Genomic DNA, 22,114 nt, shown 5'->3' with positions numbered 1-22,114 from the left:
TAAGGGTCATAAGGCAATCAGAAAAAATATACCAGCAGCCCAAAGTTCAGCTTCCGTTCAGGTTTACTTAAGTAATTTTTCAATTGCCTAGGTGAGTGCCATTGAAACATCCTCTGCAACCCTCTTCAGTGAGACCTTATTGAGAAACTCTTCCTGTAGAGTTCCATGACAGGAAGAAGGATGCTGAACATTATTTTTCTTAGCCAGAAAAGCTACTTTCCTTAATTGGGAATGACAATTTTAATAAAAGTATTTTATGCTGTACCATAAGATGAATTTAAAATGTATGACTTAACAAATACTAGAACTTTGCACTTAACATTATATAGTCCTATCATACTTTGTCCTCATTCCTGACACTTCTTTAAGCAAATTTTGTGGTGTTAGGCAGATATTTTGTAGCTGTATTTTAGTGCCCAATCAGACATGATACAGAAAGAAATATATTTAGACTCTGGATCTCGCCCCCCAAAAAAGCATATGATATTTCACGGTTTCAAACCCTGGCCAGTGTCCAGACCTTTGTCTAGTTTCCAGTAAAGTTTTCATTTACAAGTCTTAAAGCATTACTATCACACCTGTAAATTTCAGAAGAGACTCAAAAAATTGCATAGTTAAGAAAACCACATGCCTTCTCATCTTTTGGGGTGATTCAATCCAAGTCAGTCTCCTGGACTAACCTGCTTCTACAGGTAAATAGAAGATTTAGTTCAAATAATCTAAGTTTGGTCCATATGGAATTATCATTACTATTTGCAAGACATCTTTTTACAGAAAAAATATTTCTTCATATTTACTTTCTCATTATTCTTCATATGCTTCTTTCATCTTAGTTTGGAGCTCACATTATTAGAAGCAGGATGGGCATCACCTAAAGCAATAACCACTAATGCAAATAATAATTAAATGCTAATAGTGAGAAACAATAACTGAACTCTTATCTTGCACATCCCAATGTGCATTGCATTCAGATGGCTACTAGACCTACTACCAGGTATGCCAGGTATGTAGGTGTCTCTCCTTTCTTTATTTTTTTAAATATATTTTTTTTTTAATCCCAATTAAAAAAGAAGTTTGATTTTGTTCAACTGGGAATCACTCTTAGTTTTACTTTCCAGTAAGAAAACACGATTATCTCAGGTCAAATGTAAAAGTGTTTTGGTTTGTCTGGCAAAACTAACCCCAAAAGATTTTACAAGAAACTTTTCTATATTACAGTTAGGTGGTATTTACAAACCCAGCCTTCAGTTACAGTCTTTACTGCAGAAACATCATTAACACAAAGAAAGGAAAAGTAAAGGGCTGAATCTCCTCCGGGGTATCAAGAAATTGCAACAACATTTCTTGTCATGATTACCATGCTGCTCTGCATGAAAGTAATTTATGATAGCACATGCATCAGTGTTGCCATGTTACATTGCCTTTCCTGAAAGAATTCATGTTAGAGTAGGCTCTTCAGAGAAAAAGGGAAGTCAGTCAGCAACTCACTCACCTGGGTGAGGGCTATTTTTCCAAAGAGAAACCCTTTGGAGTTTTGGAAACATCTTGGCACTCTTAGCCACAACTAGTATGGGAAAATATTTAGCAGTTTTATTTTGTTGTTTTTGTAAACTGATCTATGAAACTTTGCAGTTCCCTTCAATTATGTCACTGAGTCACAGGTATGACACTTTTAGCAAGAATCTGTTGTAGAAGCCAAGCTCTTCAGACTATCTCCTTCTCCTAGTCATTACATGGATTAATGGATTGAAGCAGTTCTTTGTCTAACAACACAACAGATTCCATTGGAACTTCTAACTTTTGACAGCCATGAAGAAGTTCAAACTGTATTTTTAATTCCGTCTCTCGGACTTACTGGCAGGCCAAAAGCTCACCCATTAAAGCACCACAAGCACTTTCACAGTTGATGTATAAAGAAAACAGCTATTTATTAGACTTGTTTTCTGTAGGATGTACAAACAATACGGAGAGTGAACAAAGTGCCTTTGCATTGCACAAACACAGAGAGAACAAGAAGAAAATGAAAACAAGGCATAATACAAAGAAATTATGTGTACAATGGAACAGGCACAAGTTACTTTCTTGTTTTTCTTTTTGTGCTAAAAATAGAACACAATGCTTATCTTTCTGTGAATACTACTCACCAAACCTTGAATAAACCAGAGGTTTATTAGTTCATTAGAACTCTTTCCAATTTTCAGTTCTATATCTAGATTCACTTTCTCCTAATACTACTTTCTTAAGAAACGGAGTCCTCTCCCAGCAAAAAAACCCAACAGAAATGCTCTTAAGTAGACATTGTAACAGAGAAATGAGCTAGCTAGGACTAAGTCTGATATCACATTAAAAGTGCCGTTAAAGAAAAAGATGTGAGACACTGAAGCTAAGAAATTTGACAACCAAACCTTCACTAACTTTGAAGCTTTTAAAATTCCAGGTCTTGTAAAAGGCTGAACAACTTCCTACAACGTTTCCTAGCTATGAAACATAACATTGCCTGGAGTTACTTGGAATGTACAATAATCAGCAACAAATAGAAAACAGTGCACATCCAGTGCAGTTCAGTTTGGGAGTTTTCTTGCCAGAATTGCTGTTCACTTAACCAATTTAAATACACTGTTTGTATCATGTCTTACTATTATACAAAAATAAAACCTTGAATAAAGTTTGTAACAAGACCGACATGTGGCAAAAATACAGTCTTATCTAAAACCAGCATGCTTTCACATTACAGTTTTGTACTGTGCATTATAAGATGTTACTACTGCAAATAAGTAAATATGGGGGTTTCCCACCACCAAATAGGCTTGCAGGATAAAGGTTCATCTGTAAATGTATCAGAATCGCCTTGTAAATTATCAAAATCTTATCACGATAACAATGCCATAGAACCTCAGGATACATTTGCAGATATAATACAGAAATGAATAGGCTGTGATTTCAGATGTTTTCTGAAAACATCTACAGACATAAGAGTTGTGATGTACAAAAAAAAAATTAAATGTGCTGACTTAGAAAATAAAATATAATACAATATTTTCTAATATGAATGTTATATTAAGGAACTTATATGCAAGGAAAATGTAAGAACTAAAATCTAACTAATGTGAGTTCTGTTCCAACACAGTTCATTTTAACTTCTTTCTCAGTGAATAAAATACTTCATTTTCACCTCCAAAAATATTTCTTGATTTGTTAGGTCGAATTAAAACAACAGCCTCCTCCCTGACCATTTTAGTGGTGCTGCTGAGCAGTTGTTGCAGCTTGAATTGGTATCACCTAAACTTGGTAATGACAGCTATGCCCACTGTTCTGTATGTGGTTAATAAGTGCCTTAACTTACTGGCACTAACATTCTCTGTTCCTACTGAAAACATCTTCCTTGATGCATCTTGGAATTGTATTTTCCTTTCTCACAGCCAAATCACAGTGGTTACTCATAGTCAGTTTTGTTATTGATTACTACAGTCAAGTCTTTTTACCCTTGTGTCACTTCCAATTTATGAGCCCCATTTATAAAGGAATTCCTATCAAGTGTATGACCTTGCACTGCATAGTATGAGATTTCTGCCTGTTTCTGTTGCTGTATTTTCAAGGTCATCTAGCTCTTAGTGTTTAATATTTTGGTCTCCTCAGTATTAGCAAATGCCTCCCAAATTTCATCTTGTACCTTTCCTGCCTGCTTCTTTAATGAAAATATCGAAACAAGATTAGACAAAAAAAAAGTCCCCAAGGAACTCCATTAGTAAACTCTCGCCACTCCAAAAGTTTCCTTCCCAACATAAAGAACTGTAACCTTTCATTTGTCTAGTTCATCACACCCTAACTTCTCTTCTACTCATCCCCATTTTTTCTAGCTTAAGTAATAAGTATTATATGGATTATTTTCACATAAATTAAATAAACAGTCCAAAGTCTTATTAGAATGAAACACCAGGCTTGCATATCACAATGAGCTTTTTGTAAGCTTCTGCTTTATTTTACTCCATTTTTTAGCAATTTCTCTTTATTCATGTTTTTCCTTCTAAGCTCATAATGTTGATAAAACCACAGTTCACTCTGCCCCCACTTTCTTAAACACAGATACCATCCCAGGTACTTAATAGACATTTCTGAAAATGCTGCCCTGTATGTACCAAGCTATTTTATCTAAAAACAAAGCCACCAAAAATATTACAACTAGAACAAGAACATTTCATCTTGCCTTTTTAGAGAAAAAGAATAATTTACCATGTGGTCTAATAGTTTTAAACAATCACCTAAGTCTCTAAGCAGAGTTATAACCCTGAATAAAATGGTTATTTTAGTGTAATGATGCTTGCTCAGAAATTACTAGAAAATGCACATTAGTAAAATATGCCCTGCAGAGTCAGTAGCCTATGAATGTGCTTGCCTGTGCATGCACTAACATTGTGAAGTCAGAACACCTGTACTAGTGTTTTCAAAATACTTATGCATTCTATAAGGGCCCTTAGCAATAGGATCAGTATTTCCTGTGTAATTGTTATTGTACAAATATATGGACTCAGAATAACATCTAGACCATCTCAAAGTTTGAAAGAGATCACTTTTTTAACCCAAAACGTACAGCTTAGGCCTACCTGGAGTAGGCAGCAATTATACATAGTCAGAGTTTCAATCTTACTAGTTTACTTTGTCTTATAAATGATGTTTCACTAGTAACTTCTTCAGGTTTTAGATTCCATCCTATTATGACTGTTGTTATGAATTTCATTTCAGAGACACTGGGATCACAGAGTCAGCACACTAGAACAAAGAAAGATCAGCAAAACTTAGAAACCAAATTTCGACTCTATACAGATACAACTGAAGAAGGCTGTCAGATTTTTTTTAATCAGTTGGATACTCTTGACAAATGCAGTTTCAATGCCTCTCTTCCTCTGGTGATGATAGTCCATGGCTGGTCGGTATGAACTCAGATTTTATTTTTAATTCAAAATACATCTGATTTGATATACTTTCCTTCTCATTATGCTAATACCAAAAGTAACTTCAGAAGAAAGGCTGTGATTAGAAAGACAGTGGATTACCCTGTTAGCAATCATGGCTAGAAATAATACAAAGTGGATATTTCCCACTAAGATTCTGAAGGAACAGTATACAAGCAATTTTTCATATGGGAGTCCCATAACAAGGATTAGATTCAGCCCTGGTTTAAAGCCAGCAGAGTTCGAACAAGCAGTTGAATTAATGTGCTAGGCCTCTGGAGGACTGAATACCAGTTTCATTTCTCTGGTATGTTCACTGCCAGGTATTTACAGACATATTGAAAAGAAGTGCACACCATCTCCCCACATCTTTCTCACAGATATACCTTTAAAGAGAGCTTCTCTATAAGCCCCTTCAGCTGAAAATGAAGCCTTCAACATCAATGAATTATCACTGAACTGCTTCCAGCTAAACTGTAAAAAAATCCACCATGAAAAACTTTCTCAAAAGCATAGCAGTATTAAGAGTGACTTTTGATCAGCTTCTCAGTTGAAAAAGAAACAAAAGAAAAGACAAGATAAGAAATGTCATTTTAACAGATCCCTGATTCTCATAGAACCAATGTCATCACATAAGATGGCAAAATGGATCTTTCTTGCACATCTGCAAATATGCAAAGGACCTTTGAACAAACACGCTTGATGCATATAACTCTCTTAACAAATAACAGCAGAGCTGATTTTGGATGAAATATTGCCCTAGATTACTTTAGCCAAGCCTCCCAAATAAGAATTTGTTAAAAACCTATACCCTCCTCAAAGACAAACCATGGACCTGAAGCTGCTGCCATTTAAGCTTATCATTCATGTTAACTTAATTTGCAGAGGTGTTGGGCTCTTAGAGGAATATGTATGGAAACCCAGAACTGAGACTCCCAAATTCTGTTAAAACACCAGAAGAGATAAGCATGTTCTATCAATTGAGGAACTAAAGCAACAATTAAATCTGATAGATTAAATAATAATTCTGGTCCATCAAATCAGAAGCAGTCTTTGATGCTAGCAAGGAAATTGTGATCAGGTCCTTAAAAAAAGAATGACTCAAAAAAAAGCAGACCTCAAAACGGAATTGCTGTAGAAGGTAAATGCCTACTGGTCTGCAATCCTCTAGCTTCCCTCCCTCTCCAATCCTTTTAGCTTAAATTTACAGAGACAGCTGCTCTTGAATGAAATCAAAAGTCTTCTGGGCATTTCTGTCTTTCTTTTTAGTCAGTAATACCAATTATGTCAGGATGAGTGAAAATATTTAGGGACATCATTTCACTGATACGAGTTCATATTACAAGACATAAATTATTATACAGTTCTTACTTTGATTCTTAATTTCTTTGTCCACCAAACCCTAAAGATTCTCAGCACTGAAGCACGCTGAAGCCCCTAAAAACTAGTTATCAGCATTAAGCCCTCCTTGTTTATATTATGTCTTTTGTTCCCTTGAGCTTTTCATAAGAAATATTTAGCAGAGACTGCTTTCCCTTGAGATTTTTTTTTTCTTTTTCATCTTTTTTTTTTTTTTTGAGTAAAACAGGTAGATGGAATGTTAGAAGGTTGGATTTGGAAAATGGCAGCAGCTCTGAAGTCTCAGCGTAAACAAATTAATGTGATCATTGCAGACTGGCTTACATTTGCTCACCAGCACTATCCCATTGCTGTACAGAATACACGCTACATAGGACGGGAGATAGCAGACTTCCTGGAATGGCTGGAGGTAAGAGCCCCCAGATCAATGCATGTTTCTCTGGAACAGACCTATTTAACTGTTCTTATGCTTCTACCACCTTTCTGAAATACTATGCTGGTTAATGCTGTTCATTTAAATCACTTACATTTCTTTAATAGATTATAAATTTTTCTTTTATAGACTTTCATATGACTTGATTAAACTTTCATCATGCGAGAGAAAAAAAGCAAGTGGTCTTGTTTATTAAAATATTCTGCTATATCTTTAGAGGTGAGATAATTTCATGCTACTTTAGCTTTTCAATTAGCATGTGTGCAGGCAGCTGACAGCAGTTTGAAAGCAGGCACACATTATCATTTGCAAGTGGTTAGTTCAGTAAAATGGGTTTATGTTATCTGTGTTTAATTTCTGCTTTTAATGCAGAATTCAAGCATGACATTGCGTCTGATTTTGGCCTCAGTTCCCCAAAGATTATTCTAAAGTAATGGCTTAGAGATCCAGAATGTAAAGGGAGACCTTTTAAGAGGACAGACATACCTCACAAAGCAGATGACATGGAGGCAGTAGCGACTACTTATCAAAACGCCCTCTACATGGGGAGCAGTGGCCATGGCTAGATTAAAAAGGTTGCAGACAAGTCTGCAAGGGATCACTGGTCTCCAGCTCTACTTAAAAAAGGCAGAAAGCAAACACTAGAATGAGAATCACTCATAAACCAGGCACCCTAAGCAACTCTTATGCCATCTATCTCTAGTACTAATTTAAGCTACCTGATGTGAAATGAAATTATATTTCTGTACCTCAAAATTAATTTTTGAATATATTAAATACAGCGAGCCCTAAGGTCGAAGGGAAATACACTGCAAACCTGAAAGATCTGTAGCAAATACCACTGAAGGGCTAAGCTGCTTTCAACAGGAATGGCAGGGCCAGAAGAAGTTGTCCCTAGCTGGGCGTGGTATCTGACAACAGGCATAAAACAGAAGGCAGAAGAGACAGAGTCACTATTTTTTGTTGTGACATTACAAGAAACCTTGGCTCTTGGTCAAATGTAGTTTAAGTTGCTGAAGCCTAAAGTAATATTTTGAAGCAGTTTAATTATTGAATGAATCAAACGGTGGACTTCGTTCAGTTCCCAGGAGGACACACCACATTGTCAACAATAAAGACAGTCTGTGATTTCTCCAGTGTCAGCAAACACATGGAGGCTTGAATAAATGGCTCCTTGCTCCAGCACTGTAGGTAGCTTCTCTTGTACCCTGATATGTTCCAGGATTTAAGTACACCATAACTTTTGAGCATGTTCAAGCAGTAAACCTTCCTTCTGTTGAGAAGCACCCCTCCTGAGTTTAACAGTTGAAAAACCCTTCATTCCAACTCCCATAACTATCTTTCCGCTATGCTTCTGTCTGCTTACAGGCAGGTGAGTATTTGAAATAACCTTAATGGATGTAACAAAAACTGCAGTGGTGTGCAACATTTTAATAAAGAATAAAAATAAATTAAATCCTAGCACTCTTAGTCAAAGAGTTAATAGGGCATGATCAGTAACAATCTCAATAGCATCCATCTCAGTAACACCTGCCAGGAATATTGGTCAGATCTTGTGATTTCTAAGAGCTGCCACTCTCAGAAGAAGGTTGCCAAGTTTCACCTCATCTTCACAAGAGACAGTTATTGAGACTGCAAAGCCACTCCACTGGGACAAGCAATATCCACAATGAAATTAAAACAGAGGTTTGCCTTTCCTGCAAGAAAAATATGCTATGTTTTTCTTTATAAGTCAGAAAAACTTTGAGCCTTGCAGCTCAGGTGAAATGCTTAAGATCTAGATAGTATTGATTAGGTAGAAAGAAGGGCCTGAGGCCAATTCTGCTTCAGTAGGTTTGTTTCAGATCAGATACCCAGTTTTGTACAAGTCAGTCCAATAAACATCATTGCCGTATCACTTAGCATGTCTGGTTAATGTTTTGTTACTTTGGCTTCTAATTTGGCTTGTGCTAGTGTCTCAGGCAAAAAAAGCAAGCCACTTTCTATAACTTCAGTGCAAAACAATCCTTTAAAGGACTGATACCCACTTTATAGTCATAGGAAAGTCAAATGCCGCAGAGAAAAGGCAATGCACATTTGCATCACTTGCAGCAAACAGCAGTGCGCAAATGTGTGGCATTTTCCTGCTGCATGAAAAGGAGGCAAGGAATAACATTCAGTCAGTGAAGAGATTTAGTGCATGATCTATGCACCTCATTTGACCTCCATCATCAACATATAAATTTCTTGTGTTGTAACTCATGGCATTCCTAGCTCATAGCAAATATTTCACTGTTTACTTTTCACATTTTCTGCATCTAAATCAAGCTGCCACTTTCTTCCAGGAATCCATTCAATTCTCCAGAAGCAATGCTCATCTAATTGGGTACAGCCTAGGAGCTCATGTTTCAGGATTTGCTGGAAGTTATATCAGCGGTACAAACAAGATTGGAAGAATTACAGGTAAAAGACTTACAACTTAAAGAAATGTAACACTCAACTGATGTAAGTTACATAGATGTTTGACATGTCAATGTCATACTAGTATTTAGCTGTTGAATAGCAGTATTTGCCATAGTTTAGAAGTTTCATCCCATTGGTTTAGAAATTAGATTTAGAAAATGTAATGAAAACACTTTTCAAAATAAAGTATCATAGTATTTCTAGCTTTGATCTTTCCTACCTCAGTCCAGATTATGACATACAGAATACACAAGTGTGGGGACTAAAAATCATAACCCAAAGACTCAAGTTGCATGTTGCTTGAATTTCTCTTGTATCCATTCCCAGTAACACCTCAAACTAAATGTTAGTCACTAACCTTGGATCTTTGGTCACTGTCATGACCCAAAGCCATTCAAATACACTGTTCATTGTTAGCAACTCATTTAAAAAAGAAAATTAAATTAAGGAAATTGTCTAACTGTGCTTGAGCTTTCAATTGTTTTACGTTGCTCATATAGCAAATTGAAGTCAGTTCCCCTGTGGCAAAAAAGTGATAGTCCTAGATTACATTTTACAAGAAGCATATCACTAGAGTATCCCTAATAGATGCTTAAAGTAAACGAAGTTAACCATTAACACTTGATTGTTTTGACTAGTGGCATTTTGAACCTTCTGTAATGTTTTGTAACTGTACTAATTATGAGTGTAACAAAAATACATTTATAAGGCTATTGGTACACTGTATACAGGATCACATCTAATGCACAATGACAGTTTAATAAAAAAACAGAACAGAAGTGCATTTTACATGAGGCCCACAGCAGCTACATTAAAGTTATCAGAGAAAACATTTACTTTAATCTGATTTGGGAGTGAGGCAAATATGCATGACTGTAGTTTGAAGTCCCAATTCTGATCTTGTATTCATTGCCACATACCATAGCGCTTTATACAACCAGGTCTTGTGACAGTGCCTGCATGCCAAGAAGCTGATTTTACACAATGTGTCATGATGCTACACCTGTGTATACACTGAAGGACTTTAGTTCACCAGCACTGCTTGTTCAAACCATATTAGTACATCAAACCTCGATAACAGATAAGTAAAAAACATTAAAACACATTATTTATTGTAACAGCAAAAATTATTCAGACTTGTAACAATAAGCTCCAAAAATTCTTAGTGATAAAAGCTATTAAAAATAAAAGGAAATGTATGCCTTCAGGTGACATCCCTACTTGTAGCCTGTGTTATTAGTCTTGTCCAGTTACTACGTTAGTCCATAGTACCAATTGAAGAATCTCAAATTTAGAAGCTTGTTCTCAAAACTGAAGGCAGCTGTAAACTAGGCAGGCAGTCCTTTTCCATAAGTCAGTTCCCAACCAAAAAGAGCACCATACAAAAATATCTACCAAACTAAAAACCATCAAGACTCCCTAAGTGGAATATTATTTTCTGAATACCGTAATAATTTGCCTTGAAGGCTTTCGAAGTTGAAAAAAAATTATTATAAACAACATCTAGCAGACACACAGCTCTTTTAAGCAACAAGTGAAACTTTTTATAAAGTTTCAGGTCCTCCCAAATGTGGGCTAAAAGTCAACCTTGTTGTGGGACTGGTGTCTTCAAAAGGGCCTCTGAAAAGCATGACCTCTAGAGTATGAAAGAACAAAATTAAGTAAACATCCCTCAAGTGAAAAGGCAGTAGCAAGCATGGTTTGCCTATAACAAACACATCTATCTCTGGGCCTGTGTCCTTGTGCATGTAGCAGTTACTGTTTATTACAGTGCCTGTGTTTACTTTACCTTTTGGTGTAACCACGTACACTCTGCAGGACAAGTGTTCCTAGCATTGTTTCCATCAGTGAAAGACCTTGTAAAGTACCAGTGCTGTCTGTTTTTAAATATTTATCCCAGACTTCTCCTCGTAACAGTAGAAGAACAGCCCATCTGCACTATATCACCACTGGATTATTTGCATTTATTGCAGGCCTTGACCCTGCTGGTCCCTTGTTTGAAGGAATGTCACCAACAGACCGTTTATCTCCAGATGATGCAAACTTCGTAGATGCAATTCATACATTCACTAAACAGCACATGGGTCTCAGTGTTGGCATCAAGCAGCCTGTGGCTCATTTTGACTTTTATCCCAACGGAGGCACCTTTCAGCCTGGTTGTCACATCATGCATGTGTATAACCACATTGCACAATACGGAATCACTGGTAAGAACCAATGGCACAAAACGGGAAGCAGCATTGCAGCTGAACTGACACTATCTCTGGGTAACTTTCCATATTTCTATGGTCTTAAACAGTACCTAATAGAAGTATTATCTCCCATTCTGTGCAAGGAAATTTCTTTTCTGGAAACTGGTTATCTGATTTTTACATGTATTGGGTTCAAACTGTTCTTGCCAAGTCCAGTAAGAAATTTGGCTGCCTAGCACTTCTGAAAATGAGGCCGTGAGCATCCTGCTGTCAAGCACTTCTGAATAATTTCAAGGGTATTTGTTTTAGCAGTAGAGGAAATGAGAAAATTTATTCTAATTAAGCCAGATTCCTCTAGTGTGCAATTAATTATTTCAAATCAAATAAAACACAGGGCTGTACTACTCACCTCCATAGTTCACCTTTTCCCAACTCCCCATCCTTCAGCTGCACAGATAATGCTTTCTTTTGGACCTGCCTGCCAGTGTTCCAGGCTAGGTTTTATATATAGAAGCTTATTTCCAATGTACCTAAACATAAACACATAGAGAAACTGATGCAATATACTCAAAAAAGGTACTGATGCACCGTGACATAAATGACAGAACTGTTCACTGAAAAACCCCAAAGTAGTACTGTTCACCCAGCATACTGCACTGCAAAAATATTTCTCAACTATCATCACACTATCTAACAGTAGGCCTTACTTGTTAGCAAGTAATTCATAACAAACGTGAAACCAAGCATCAGCTAGAAAGCTTATCAGTGAAGACATAAAAACAGTCCATCATGATATATCCCGATTACACAGAAGAGAATAACTTTCAGAATTTGATGTCACGTAAGGAAAAGATACTTCTCTTAAAAGCAGATCTATGTATTTAATACTTTTTAAATGTATTTAATACATTTTTTGCTCCTTTTTCCCCAAGTAGCAGCTGCAAGCAAAATTAAATTCAACATGAGAGTTTGTTACTGATAGGGACAAAATATGACATTACTGCATAAGCATCCAAAAGACAACAGTGTTCAACCATTCAGAGTGAGACTGCTGTCTTTAATGCTGCATGATCTGAAAGACTGCCTATAGGCTCATATTGTATTTCATTTTGATCAAAACAGCCAGGACAATGAAATCAAGGTTCGTATTTACAACCTTAAACAGTCAGGCTAGAGAAGTTTAAGCAGCAAACTATTCAATTTTACTATCATGTGGGTTCAGCCAAACTATTTTTGGATGATCCTAAAAGTAAAGTTGCTACAACGTATGATTTCTGAGGCAAAAATCATGATGTTTTAGTAGTAAAGGGGTGGGGGGAAAACAATAACATATGTTTGTAGTTCATTACTGTACTCCTCTGCAGTTGAAATGGTAAAGAGGAACAAGGGCATGCAAAATTTTGTTGTTTGCATTTTTTCAGGCATCACTCAAACTGTGAAATGTGCCCATGAGAGGTCAGTTCATTTGTTCATCGACTCTCTGCTTCACAACGATAAGCAAAGCACAGCATACTGGTGCAACGACATCAACACTTTCAACAAAGGAATGTGCCTCAGCTGTAGAAAGAACCGGTGCAACACGCTGGGCTACAACATCAGGGAAGAAAGGCTCCCAAAAAGTAGACGACTCTTTTTGAAAACAAGAGCACATATGCCTTTCAAAGGTTTGTGGAATACTTGTTACAGTCTCCAGATTGATCAGAAAGTATGAGAATGAGCCTAAACTTTGTGATCCTGTTTACTCATTTATTAAAGCTTATAAAATCTGTGGGAATAATCGACTTGCTGAGACAACTGAGAATCCCAGTAGGCCGTCTTGATGCCCTTTCATCAAGATCCTGACAATATTTCTGTGGGAAAAGGCATGCTGCATGCTTGCCACAGGCTAACTCTGGATCTGAGGCCTCAGAGATGCTTCAGGTCCTGATCTACAGGATTTTCCTACAACTGGTCTGTGCGAATTTGTTATAACATATGCAGGCACACAGCCAAGCCAAAAAAGCATCATAATTGCTCTGGGAGACCTGTAAAACCTCCTCTTCCAAGTTTGCCCAAATTTTATCTGCAATTAGTCTACAAGATGACATATAAATTATTACTTTTCAAACAATGGATGGACAACAGAATAGCATGGACTTTTACAGGGCAGAACTGTAGCGCTAAAATAAAGTGACTGGTACTCTAGGCTTATCTCCATTAAATTACTTTATCAAGAGCACAAAGTAACAATTTTCTAAGCTCAGAGAGACAATCAATGTGGTTTCTTGCAGGTGTTACCAGACAGAGGGGAAGTACTGTGACAGGGAAACAGGGCCTATCTGCCAGTCTCCATTACAAAATTGCCTGGGCCTGGCTGTAGGCTGGTTACGACTTGGCTGTCAGAGAGCCCACAAGGCAACTGCTGCTGTTGAGCAGACTTTCACCTGCCAGCGGGAAGGTTTACATACGTTTTAAAGCGAGAACAAGCAGGATTGCATGGGACAAACGGCAGGGACATGCTTCTTCCGAGGGACTTTCAGTGCAGCGATGTTTGGCTCCTGGCGTTCCTCCTCACTACCTCCTTCCCCGCCTATCGATGAGGCATGTGGCGAGCAACAGCGTGGCACACCCCAGGCAGGGCTCCCGCTCAGAGCTGTGGGCCACCAGGCACGGAGGAGACTTGTGAGATGTGCCCTCCTTCTCCTCACCGAGCAGCCCGTGCCCTTCCCACAGCCCCCTCAGCACCTGGGCACCTGCTGCGCCACAGCCCGACCCCGCCCCTCTCCTCAGCACCGAGGCAGGGCCAGGGCCCAGCCCGCCTCCGGGCTCCCCCAGCGCCGCCCTATGGCCACCTCACGCACTGCCAGGGCGGGCCCCTCCTGCCTGGCACAGCCGGAAAGGGGGTGCCTCCCTCCTGTTGGAGGGGGTCAGCCCACTCGTCCTCCCGCCAAGACATTGGGGTTGGGGAAGCACTTGGAACGGCGACAGTGTGCCCTTAGCATAGGCACTCGGTGGCTTTCCAGTCCTGAGGAGAAATGCTTAAAAATGCTGCTTGCGTTACATATCTTGTTTCCCCACAGTGCCCAATACTCAACTGCAACAGCACAGATTTTAAAAAAAACCCAAAATTCAGGTACTTTTAAAAATAATTTTGGAAGTCTTCCACAAGTGCAGCTGTGAAGTACATGGTAATGACTCCAGAGGGGTCTGCTCAGCCCTGACTGATACTCAGAGCAGCTGAATCTGCTGGATCTCTTCTAACACTTTTTAAAATGCCTCAGGAAGCTACTTCAACTAGATTTAAAAATTCTAGAGGCTGTGTCTAGTTGACGATGTTGTTTTGCTGCAGTACAGTCAGGTCACTGTCAGGATCAGGAAAGCTAATTGCTCTGAGGACATGCTGTCCACCACCACCACACCTGGGCACAGAAAGGCGATCCCTGTGTTGCAGTTCTTCCCGGGACATGGAGATAGTTTCAGCTTGTGGTTAAATATCTGTGTTCTGCTGGCTTTCATTTCAATTTTAAACATGTTGCATTTTTATGCTTGGAACTGGTTGTGCTTCAGAAAAACATCCTGAGTGCATATGCAGCTATCGGTGCCCCAAACAATGGTTTCCTTTCACAAAAGCTCCCAAACAAGGCAGCAACTGTGCGAGGGTGCATACAAAGTCATCTTTGTAACGTTCTTAAAAAAATGTTTGAAGATCATGTGAGAAGCCCAAACAGAAGAAATTTGAGGAACTCAGCATTACAGTTCACAATCCTCTACATCTTCATCAAATCTGATGTTTCATTTTTAAAGTTAATGGCATTATGTTCTGGACCATACGTTAATCCAGTTCAAACAAAAAAAAAGTTGTTACAGAGTTGTTAACATTTATTATAAAGCTGTGATGGGACCCTGAGTCAGCATTTTAATATGAATACACTCACCTTTTCCCTTAAAGTGAGCATCATAACCACAGCAAAAGCCTAAGCATTATTGGAACATACACTAGAACGATCAATTTTTATGTGGAGAGAAAACTCAGTGCAAGACAGGATAGTAATAGAAGCGATCTATAAACAAGCCTCTCTGCCTACTTTGTCCTCACCAGGTTTGCAGCAAAGAATCAAACATTTTGTCTTCTACTGAGTGACACCTTGTCAAAAGAAAATACATTGTTCCCTAACATACAATAACTATGAAACAACAACAAAAAGATACAGCTTTTCTAGCAAGTACTTTCCATTGTGAACACTCAGAGCTGCGGGGGGGGGGGGGGGGGGGGGGGGGGGGCGGGAAAAAATCTATCTGTGCATATACATAAAAAGATGACTCCCTTAACAGTATGGTGGAGCCATTCTCAGATATAGTGAAGCCTGAAGTAGGTGAGGAGAGGAAATGAGCAAAGAGCATCTTTCTACTCAAAAACTACTGTCCAATAACATTTACCGGAACAGTATCCCATGTGTAATTTGACCAGATTGCAAGGATAAATACAACACCTCTAATTCTTCCAAATACTCTGTGGTCTTTGTTAATAGATGTTACTTAGGGTTTTTTTCCTTAACACTTAAATCTATCAGTTTTGTCAAGAAGGTGGCTGGTAGAAATCACAAGACAGAAGAGTTTTGGATACTCAAATCTAGCCGACAGTATCTGTGTGCACATGGCCTCTAACTGTATGTTGGCTTTTTTTGTCATAATTTACTAAACGTCAAACTGCTCATAATCAGTACACTGATGATATCTTAGGCATTCTTCATTCTGACAATATTCAGTTCAAAGAATTTCCTAAACACTGTTCTTTAAGAAGCCTACCAAATCTTGAAGTATTAATGACATCTTTCTTTAGTAATGTGATTGAACAAAGCCATATTGTTAACGGATGATGTTAAGCACAATGTATCATTATGCAGTCAAGGAAAGTTTGTGAGTCATCTGTTTTGCAGGGCAATTTTCTAGCTGATTGGAGAAAAAGCCTGACTACATTGCATAAGGTCTTCAATCTGTATCATACATCTCTAGCCATGTCCAGTCATAAGGATTTGTCTGCTGATTAGATAGAGGGCTTGCCAGAATTCTAACAATTAAACTTCAGAAAAGCTGAAGTATTTCCCATGGAAGAACATTTTATCCTACAAAGGGAACTCAGGTTACTTTTTTTCTCCATCCTTTTAAACAGAGCAACAGGGCCCGACACCCTAAGGGATTACACAGCACAGCAACAATCAGAAAAAATGATGTTTTAATTGCAACAGATTTGTTTAAAAAATAAAATGGAAATATCAATCAAGTTTCTGCTCTGAAAGGCAAAATTCTTTGCCTGAGAAATCTATTGCTTCTTTGACCATTAATTTCATCACTTAGCAAATTCTTCCTTTCTACAGTCTATCATTATCAGTTCAAGATCCACTTCATCAATGAAATCCAAGGCAAGCAGATAGACCCAACTTTTACCATCTCTCTGACAGGCACTAAGGAAGATGCTAAAAACCTGCCCATCACACTGTGAGTATTGATATTACATGTCATTGTACAAGTGAGAAACAAGGTGCCAATTTATAATACCATATCATGTACATAACCATGCTGTGAGTGAAATGATTTAGTACAGTTAAGTGAAGATGAACTGGAAATTGTCCTTTCTTCACCCATACCCCCTAAAAGTCACAAACTTTTACAATGTTCATACAGTTTTTGCATGAAAAGTATCTATAAAACAAACTTAGTTATGTTGGAAGTTTCCCTGAACATCAACTATCCTGTGCACTTATGTTAAGTCCATCTCATGGCTAACACAGGGAGGTCTAATCAATTAACACACAAATAAATAAGCAGCTGTAATTAAGGTAAAGAATTTTGGATATTTCTCATGATGGACGCTATCTGTATTAACATATACAGATATGTATTAACAGAATTATTATTATTCTGTATTAACAGAAGCAAAGCCAACAGCATGGGTCAGCATTTGCTCTAGCAGACAAAAGACATAATGTAGAAGCTATTATGGGACACCTTTTCTTTTGCTGTCAGAAACCACTACTGCTTCACCAGCTCTTCAAGCTTCTCCCACATCTGCTTCTTTTCTAGCACGTTGTCATATTTCACCACTTTATGCACCTGGAGGAAGAGTATCCTAGAGACAGTAATGTTCCCCCCTGGAGAAGAAGGAGGAAACACAGTTCTTTCTTTAGTTTTAAAGAGAAGAGAAACTCTTTTTTCACTTTAATCCGTAATAATTAAGACAGCATTATTCTGGTTTTGTTTTCTGCAGAATTGAAGGTATTAATGGGAATAAAACCTACTCTTTTCTCATCACCCTGGACACTGATATTGGTGAGCTGATAATGATCAAGTTCAAATGGGAAGGAACTGCAGTCTGGGAAAATATCTGGGACACAGTTCAAACCATAATACCATGGACAAAAGGCACGCGTCGACCAGGACTTATAGTGAAGACAATAAGAGTGAAAGCAGGAGAAACACAGCAAAAGTAAGTGTAATGAAAACACGAGTTTCCTGTAATAACACCACAGATATTTGGCACACAGGTTATCCTAGCTCAAATACAAGCACCTGAGTCCCAGCACTCAGACCAATGGTGAATTTACCCATGTACAACTTCTGGCTTTCCCCCCTCGCCCCTCAGATCAGACTGCATGATTTTTAAGTGACTTAAAGAATTTCTTTGTTCTCAGGTCAGAAATGAATGGTGGGAAATGTCCTGGCTCACCACTGCTGCTAAGCTGAGTTTGAGGAGCAATAACCTTGGGTGACAATTTTGTTGATACTTGGGAATAGAGGATAAAGAAGGAGTTAGCACACAGATCCAAGGAAGAATTTTAACAAGTTCTGCAGTGCAATTTTTCTACACAATTAATGACAATAACTGATGGCAATTTCTTACTTATTTTTAGAATGTGATTATCTCACTCCATAAGGGTCACATTAAATTTCAAAGAAACAAGGTACTACATAAGATAAATATTAACACCAACATTAAGGCTATGAAAAATTCAAATTCCTACTTAAAAAAATTTTGCCAAATCTTAATTATTTGACTTTCAATACCTACTTCATAGAGAAACTCAGCATCACTGTTCTTGAAAGTCCCCATTAGAAGGCTCACATGCAGAACTACACAGTCATCTGATTATTCATTGAAGTTAACGGTTTTATTATAAAACTCCCTTATTCTTGTCTCATTCCTTTAAAAGCCAGTCCAGTGTCTGATAGTTGATAATGAATTACTACACTGTGCAGGCTGTATAAGAGGTTCCTGGAGTCAAAACTGTGGAAGCAAAATTTCAACTATGGACATTTTGAAATTTCTGTAGTGGGCAAACAGAATGCCAGCAGTCCTGGAAAACAAAACCACTATCTATATTTCTACATACCACACTCTCACTGGTATTTGACAGTAATTTTCGCACTCTGGTTGTGCTTTTTTCTATAGTATGAATTCAGTGATGTTAATTTTGTCAGCTGAACTCTGAAATACCAGAGAGTAGTTTTCTGGAGGAAAAAAATTCTGAATGCAAATGCAAGTCTGTTGTTTTGGGTTTTTTGTTTGTTTGGGTTTTTTTTGGGGGGGTGGGCATTCTTTTTTTCTTTTTCCCTGCTGATTGCTTTGAAACTGGATCATGAAGTCTGAGTGGCCTTGTTTCTCTACATACAGCAATGCTAATAACACTTTTGAAACTGCTTATTCACACAGAGAAATTTCAGCCAGAAGACAGAATAACAAAACTTGTAGTGATTCCCACTGCTTTAATCCTTTGAGAAATTTTAACTGAGCAGTTTAATTAAGGTTAATGAGAAAAGCATGTCTTACCTTGTAACTGTGGTTGTCTTAGACGGTGATTTTTCCTTGCTTCAGTATCTTTCTTACCAGCATCAGTTTTAACTACTGCAGATTTTCTGTGGGACAATACTTATTGGCAGAGCTGCATCTGCTTGATACTGACACAAAAGACAGATTAGAAAACTTAGACATATTCATAAGACAACATGTGTGTGTGCTGGAGGGCAGAGAAGGGATCATATTTTCTTAGGTTTTGTTCCGCTGAAAATGTATTTTGTAGCTATTTTCCTCTTCTAACCCAGCACTTGGCACATGCTCCTGCCATAAAAAAATATTCTATAACATCTCCTGCTGTTTTAAAATTGATGATCACAAATCAGTACTGACCTAGCTGCCAAAGCAAATTAAAGCATAGTATACACTGCAAATTAGAGAGCTCTGTTTAAATACAGATTTTTGTACCTTGAGGAAAAAGTATGAAGGCTGTGAAAGGATCATGTCAGGTATACTAATTTTTCCAACCAGAAAGCTCCTGTCCAATACAGCTGTGTCAAAAACCTGGTACAAGCTAATTACTACTGATGTACTAAAGAAATCCTAGGAAATAGGTAACTGAGGTGGGTAGTTATTATACTAACAAAAAATGATGCTGGTAACTTCAGGTACCTAACACTTAGAAATTTTTTGGCTGCAAGCAGAAGTGGGAGTTTGTATCAAGATTTTAATGGATACTGATTATGTGCTGGATTTTTTTCCTGTGCAATCTGGGCTTGTCATGGGAATGGAAGTGACGTTACTGTTGAAATACTGTATTAATGCCTGAGGCGGGGATGAAAGATTATTAGGTGATCCTAAAAAGGAGGAACAAGGGATTCTCAAGGAAAAGTATTTTCTTTCAAGAACAGAATGTGCAGATTTTGGTCTTCTTGAAAAGACCAAACATCATGGATTTAAGAATTAGCAATTTTGGAAATTCAATGTTTAAAAAAGGTAGTAAACACAGGATGTTTTGAGTTGTCTTGTGCTTTCTTGAGCATTTGAACAAACTGTTGACAATATTGTATCTCCATGTACCTTCACCTCACAATGTTCATGATATTTATATACATGATAAATTTTCCTTTGTTAGATTATCTTACGACAAACACTTAGACACAAGATAACAGCACAAACTTAAAAAGGAGTTAATAAACAGATTATTACAAGCAATAAAATACCAGATTCCAACATATTTGAGTTCCAAATATGGAAAACGTTTCTGTAGCATATGTAGTTGCTGATGTTGTTAGCAAACTATGTAACTGATTTTTAGCAACGTCACAACTAAATACTAGCAGCCCAACTAAGTACTAGTAGGTCAAAGAGTGCAATCCTTGTAGTAATAGTAAGAGTTGAAACAATGACAACGGCCACTGAGAATACAGAGACCAAATCACTGTGAGGGTATGCTGTGGAAAACAGCATGTTTTATATGATACCAGAAAGAGATGGAGGCATAATCATAGAATGGTTTGGGTTGGAAGGGACATTAAAGATCATCTAGTTCCAACCCCCCTGCCATGGGCAGGGACACCTTCCACTAGACCAGGTCACTCAAAACCCCGTCCAACCTGACCTTGAACACTTCCAGGGTTGGGGCATCTGCAACTTCTCTGGGCAACCTGTTCCAGTGCCTCACCACCCTCATGGTGAAGAATTTCTTCCTAGTATCTAATCTAAATGTACCCTCTTTCAGCTTGAAGCCATTATCCCCTTGTCCTGTCACTACGTGCCCTTCCAAAAAGTCCCTCTCCAGCTTTCTTGTAGGCCCCCTTCAGGTACTGGAAGACTGCTCTAAGGTCTCCCCAGAGCCTTCTCTTCTCCAGGCTGAACAACCCCAACTCTCTCAGCCTGTCCTTATAGGAGAGGTGCTCCAGCCCTCGATCATCTTCGTGGCCCTCCTCTGACTCACTCCAACAGGTCCATGTCCTTCTTATGCTAAGGGCCCCAGAGCAGAACACAGTACTGCAGGTGGGGTCTCACAAGAGCAGAGTAAAGGGGGAGAATCACCTCCCTCGACCTGCTGGTCATGCTTTTTGATGCGGCCCAGGATATGGTTGGCTTTCTGGGCTGCAAGTGCTCACTGCCAGCTCATGTTGAGCTTCTCATCCATCAACACCCCCCAAGCCCTTCTCCTCAGGGCTGCTCTCAATCTGTTCTCCGCCCAGCCTATATTTGTGCTTGGGATTGCCCGGACCCACGTGCAGGACCTTGCACTTGGCCTTGTTGAACTTCATGAGGTTTGCACATTCCCATGCGCTCAGTACACAGGAGTTGCCTACTCCTTTTACTCCAGACTTACTATCTGGCAGCCAGATACATCTCTTTCCTCACAAGCCTATAAAAACAATCAAAAACCTTCCTGTAAGAGACAGGATAAATAAAGTCAGATCAGCGTATCTAGAGAGCATGCTTTTCTATGGATAGTAGAACTAAAAAGTAACATTATGCTTACATGCTGTGTTTTCTTTCTAGAATGACATTTTGTTCTCAAAGCATTGACAACCTTCACCTTCATCCAGCCCAAGAGAAAACATTTGTGAGGTGTGAAGATCGCTTTCGGAGACAAAACAGAAAATGAGCAAGAACACAAAAAACAACTACTCACCAAAATATATTCAAAATACTATACATCTAGTAAAGTGTTCTGAAAATACACAGCTACATTAAATTTAAATATCCTGATAGTTTCATAGGTGGTGAAGAAAATACATTAAAAGAACTTAGACTTTGTGATGCAACAGTAAGCTGAAATATGTGCTTTGAGAGTAGGCTCATAGATGAACAAAGTGATCAATGACAATTTCAATGGCAACTGTCAATTTTACATTGTTTAAAGTTTTAAAAAACACCTGCTCACTAGAAATAAAAAGATAAGTATTTGAAAGAATCATTGCCATAAGCCTTTGAAAAAGTTTTGTTGGAT

The 22,114-nt window shown here is 38.2% G+C and overlaps 1 protein-coding gene across 1 annotated transcript; it reads left to right on the top strand.

The window, feature by feature from the left end:
• Positions 1 to 4,712: 4,712 nt before the first annotated feature.
• Positions 4,713 to 21,769, top strand: LIPC (lipase C, hepatic type). Its single transcript, XM_059824009.1, has 8 exons — positions 4,713 to 4,928; positions 6,538 to 6,717; positions 9,066 to 9,183; positions 11,157 to 11,390; positions 12,797 to 13,039; positions 16,730 to 16,850; positions 17,620 to 17,838; positions 21,664 to 21,769. Exons 1-8 carry the CDS (start codon positions 4,713 to 4,715, stop codon positions 21,767 to 21,769), a joined length of 1,437 nt encoding a protein of 478 aa, XP_059679992.1.
• The last annotated feature ends 345 nt before the right edge of the window (positions 21,770 to 22,114 follow it).

Source organism: Gavia stellata, chromosome 13, assembly GCF_030936135.1.
Source record: "Gavia stellata isolate bGavSte3 chromosome 13, bGavSte3.hap2, whole genome shotgun sequence".
NCBI classification, from domain to species: domain Eukaryota; kingdom Metazoa; phylum Chordata; class Aves; order Gaviiformes; family Gaviidae; genus Gavia; species Gavia stellata.
The sequence above is the reverse complement of the archived record's forward strand: the minus strand, read 5'-3'. Positions and strand labels throughout refer to the sequence as shown.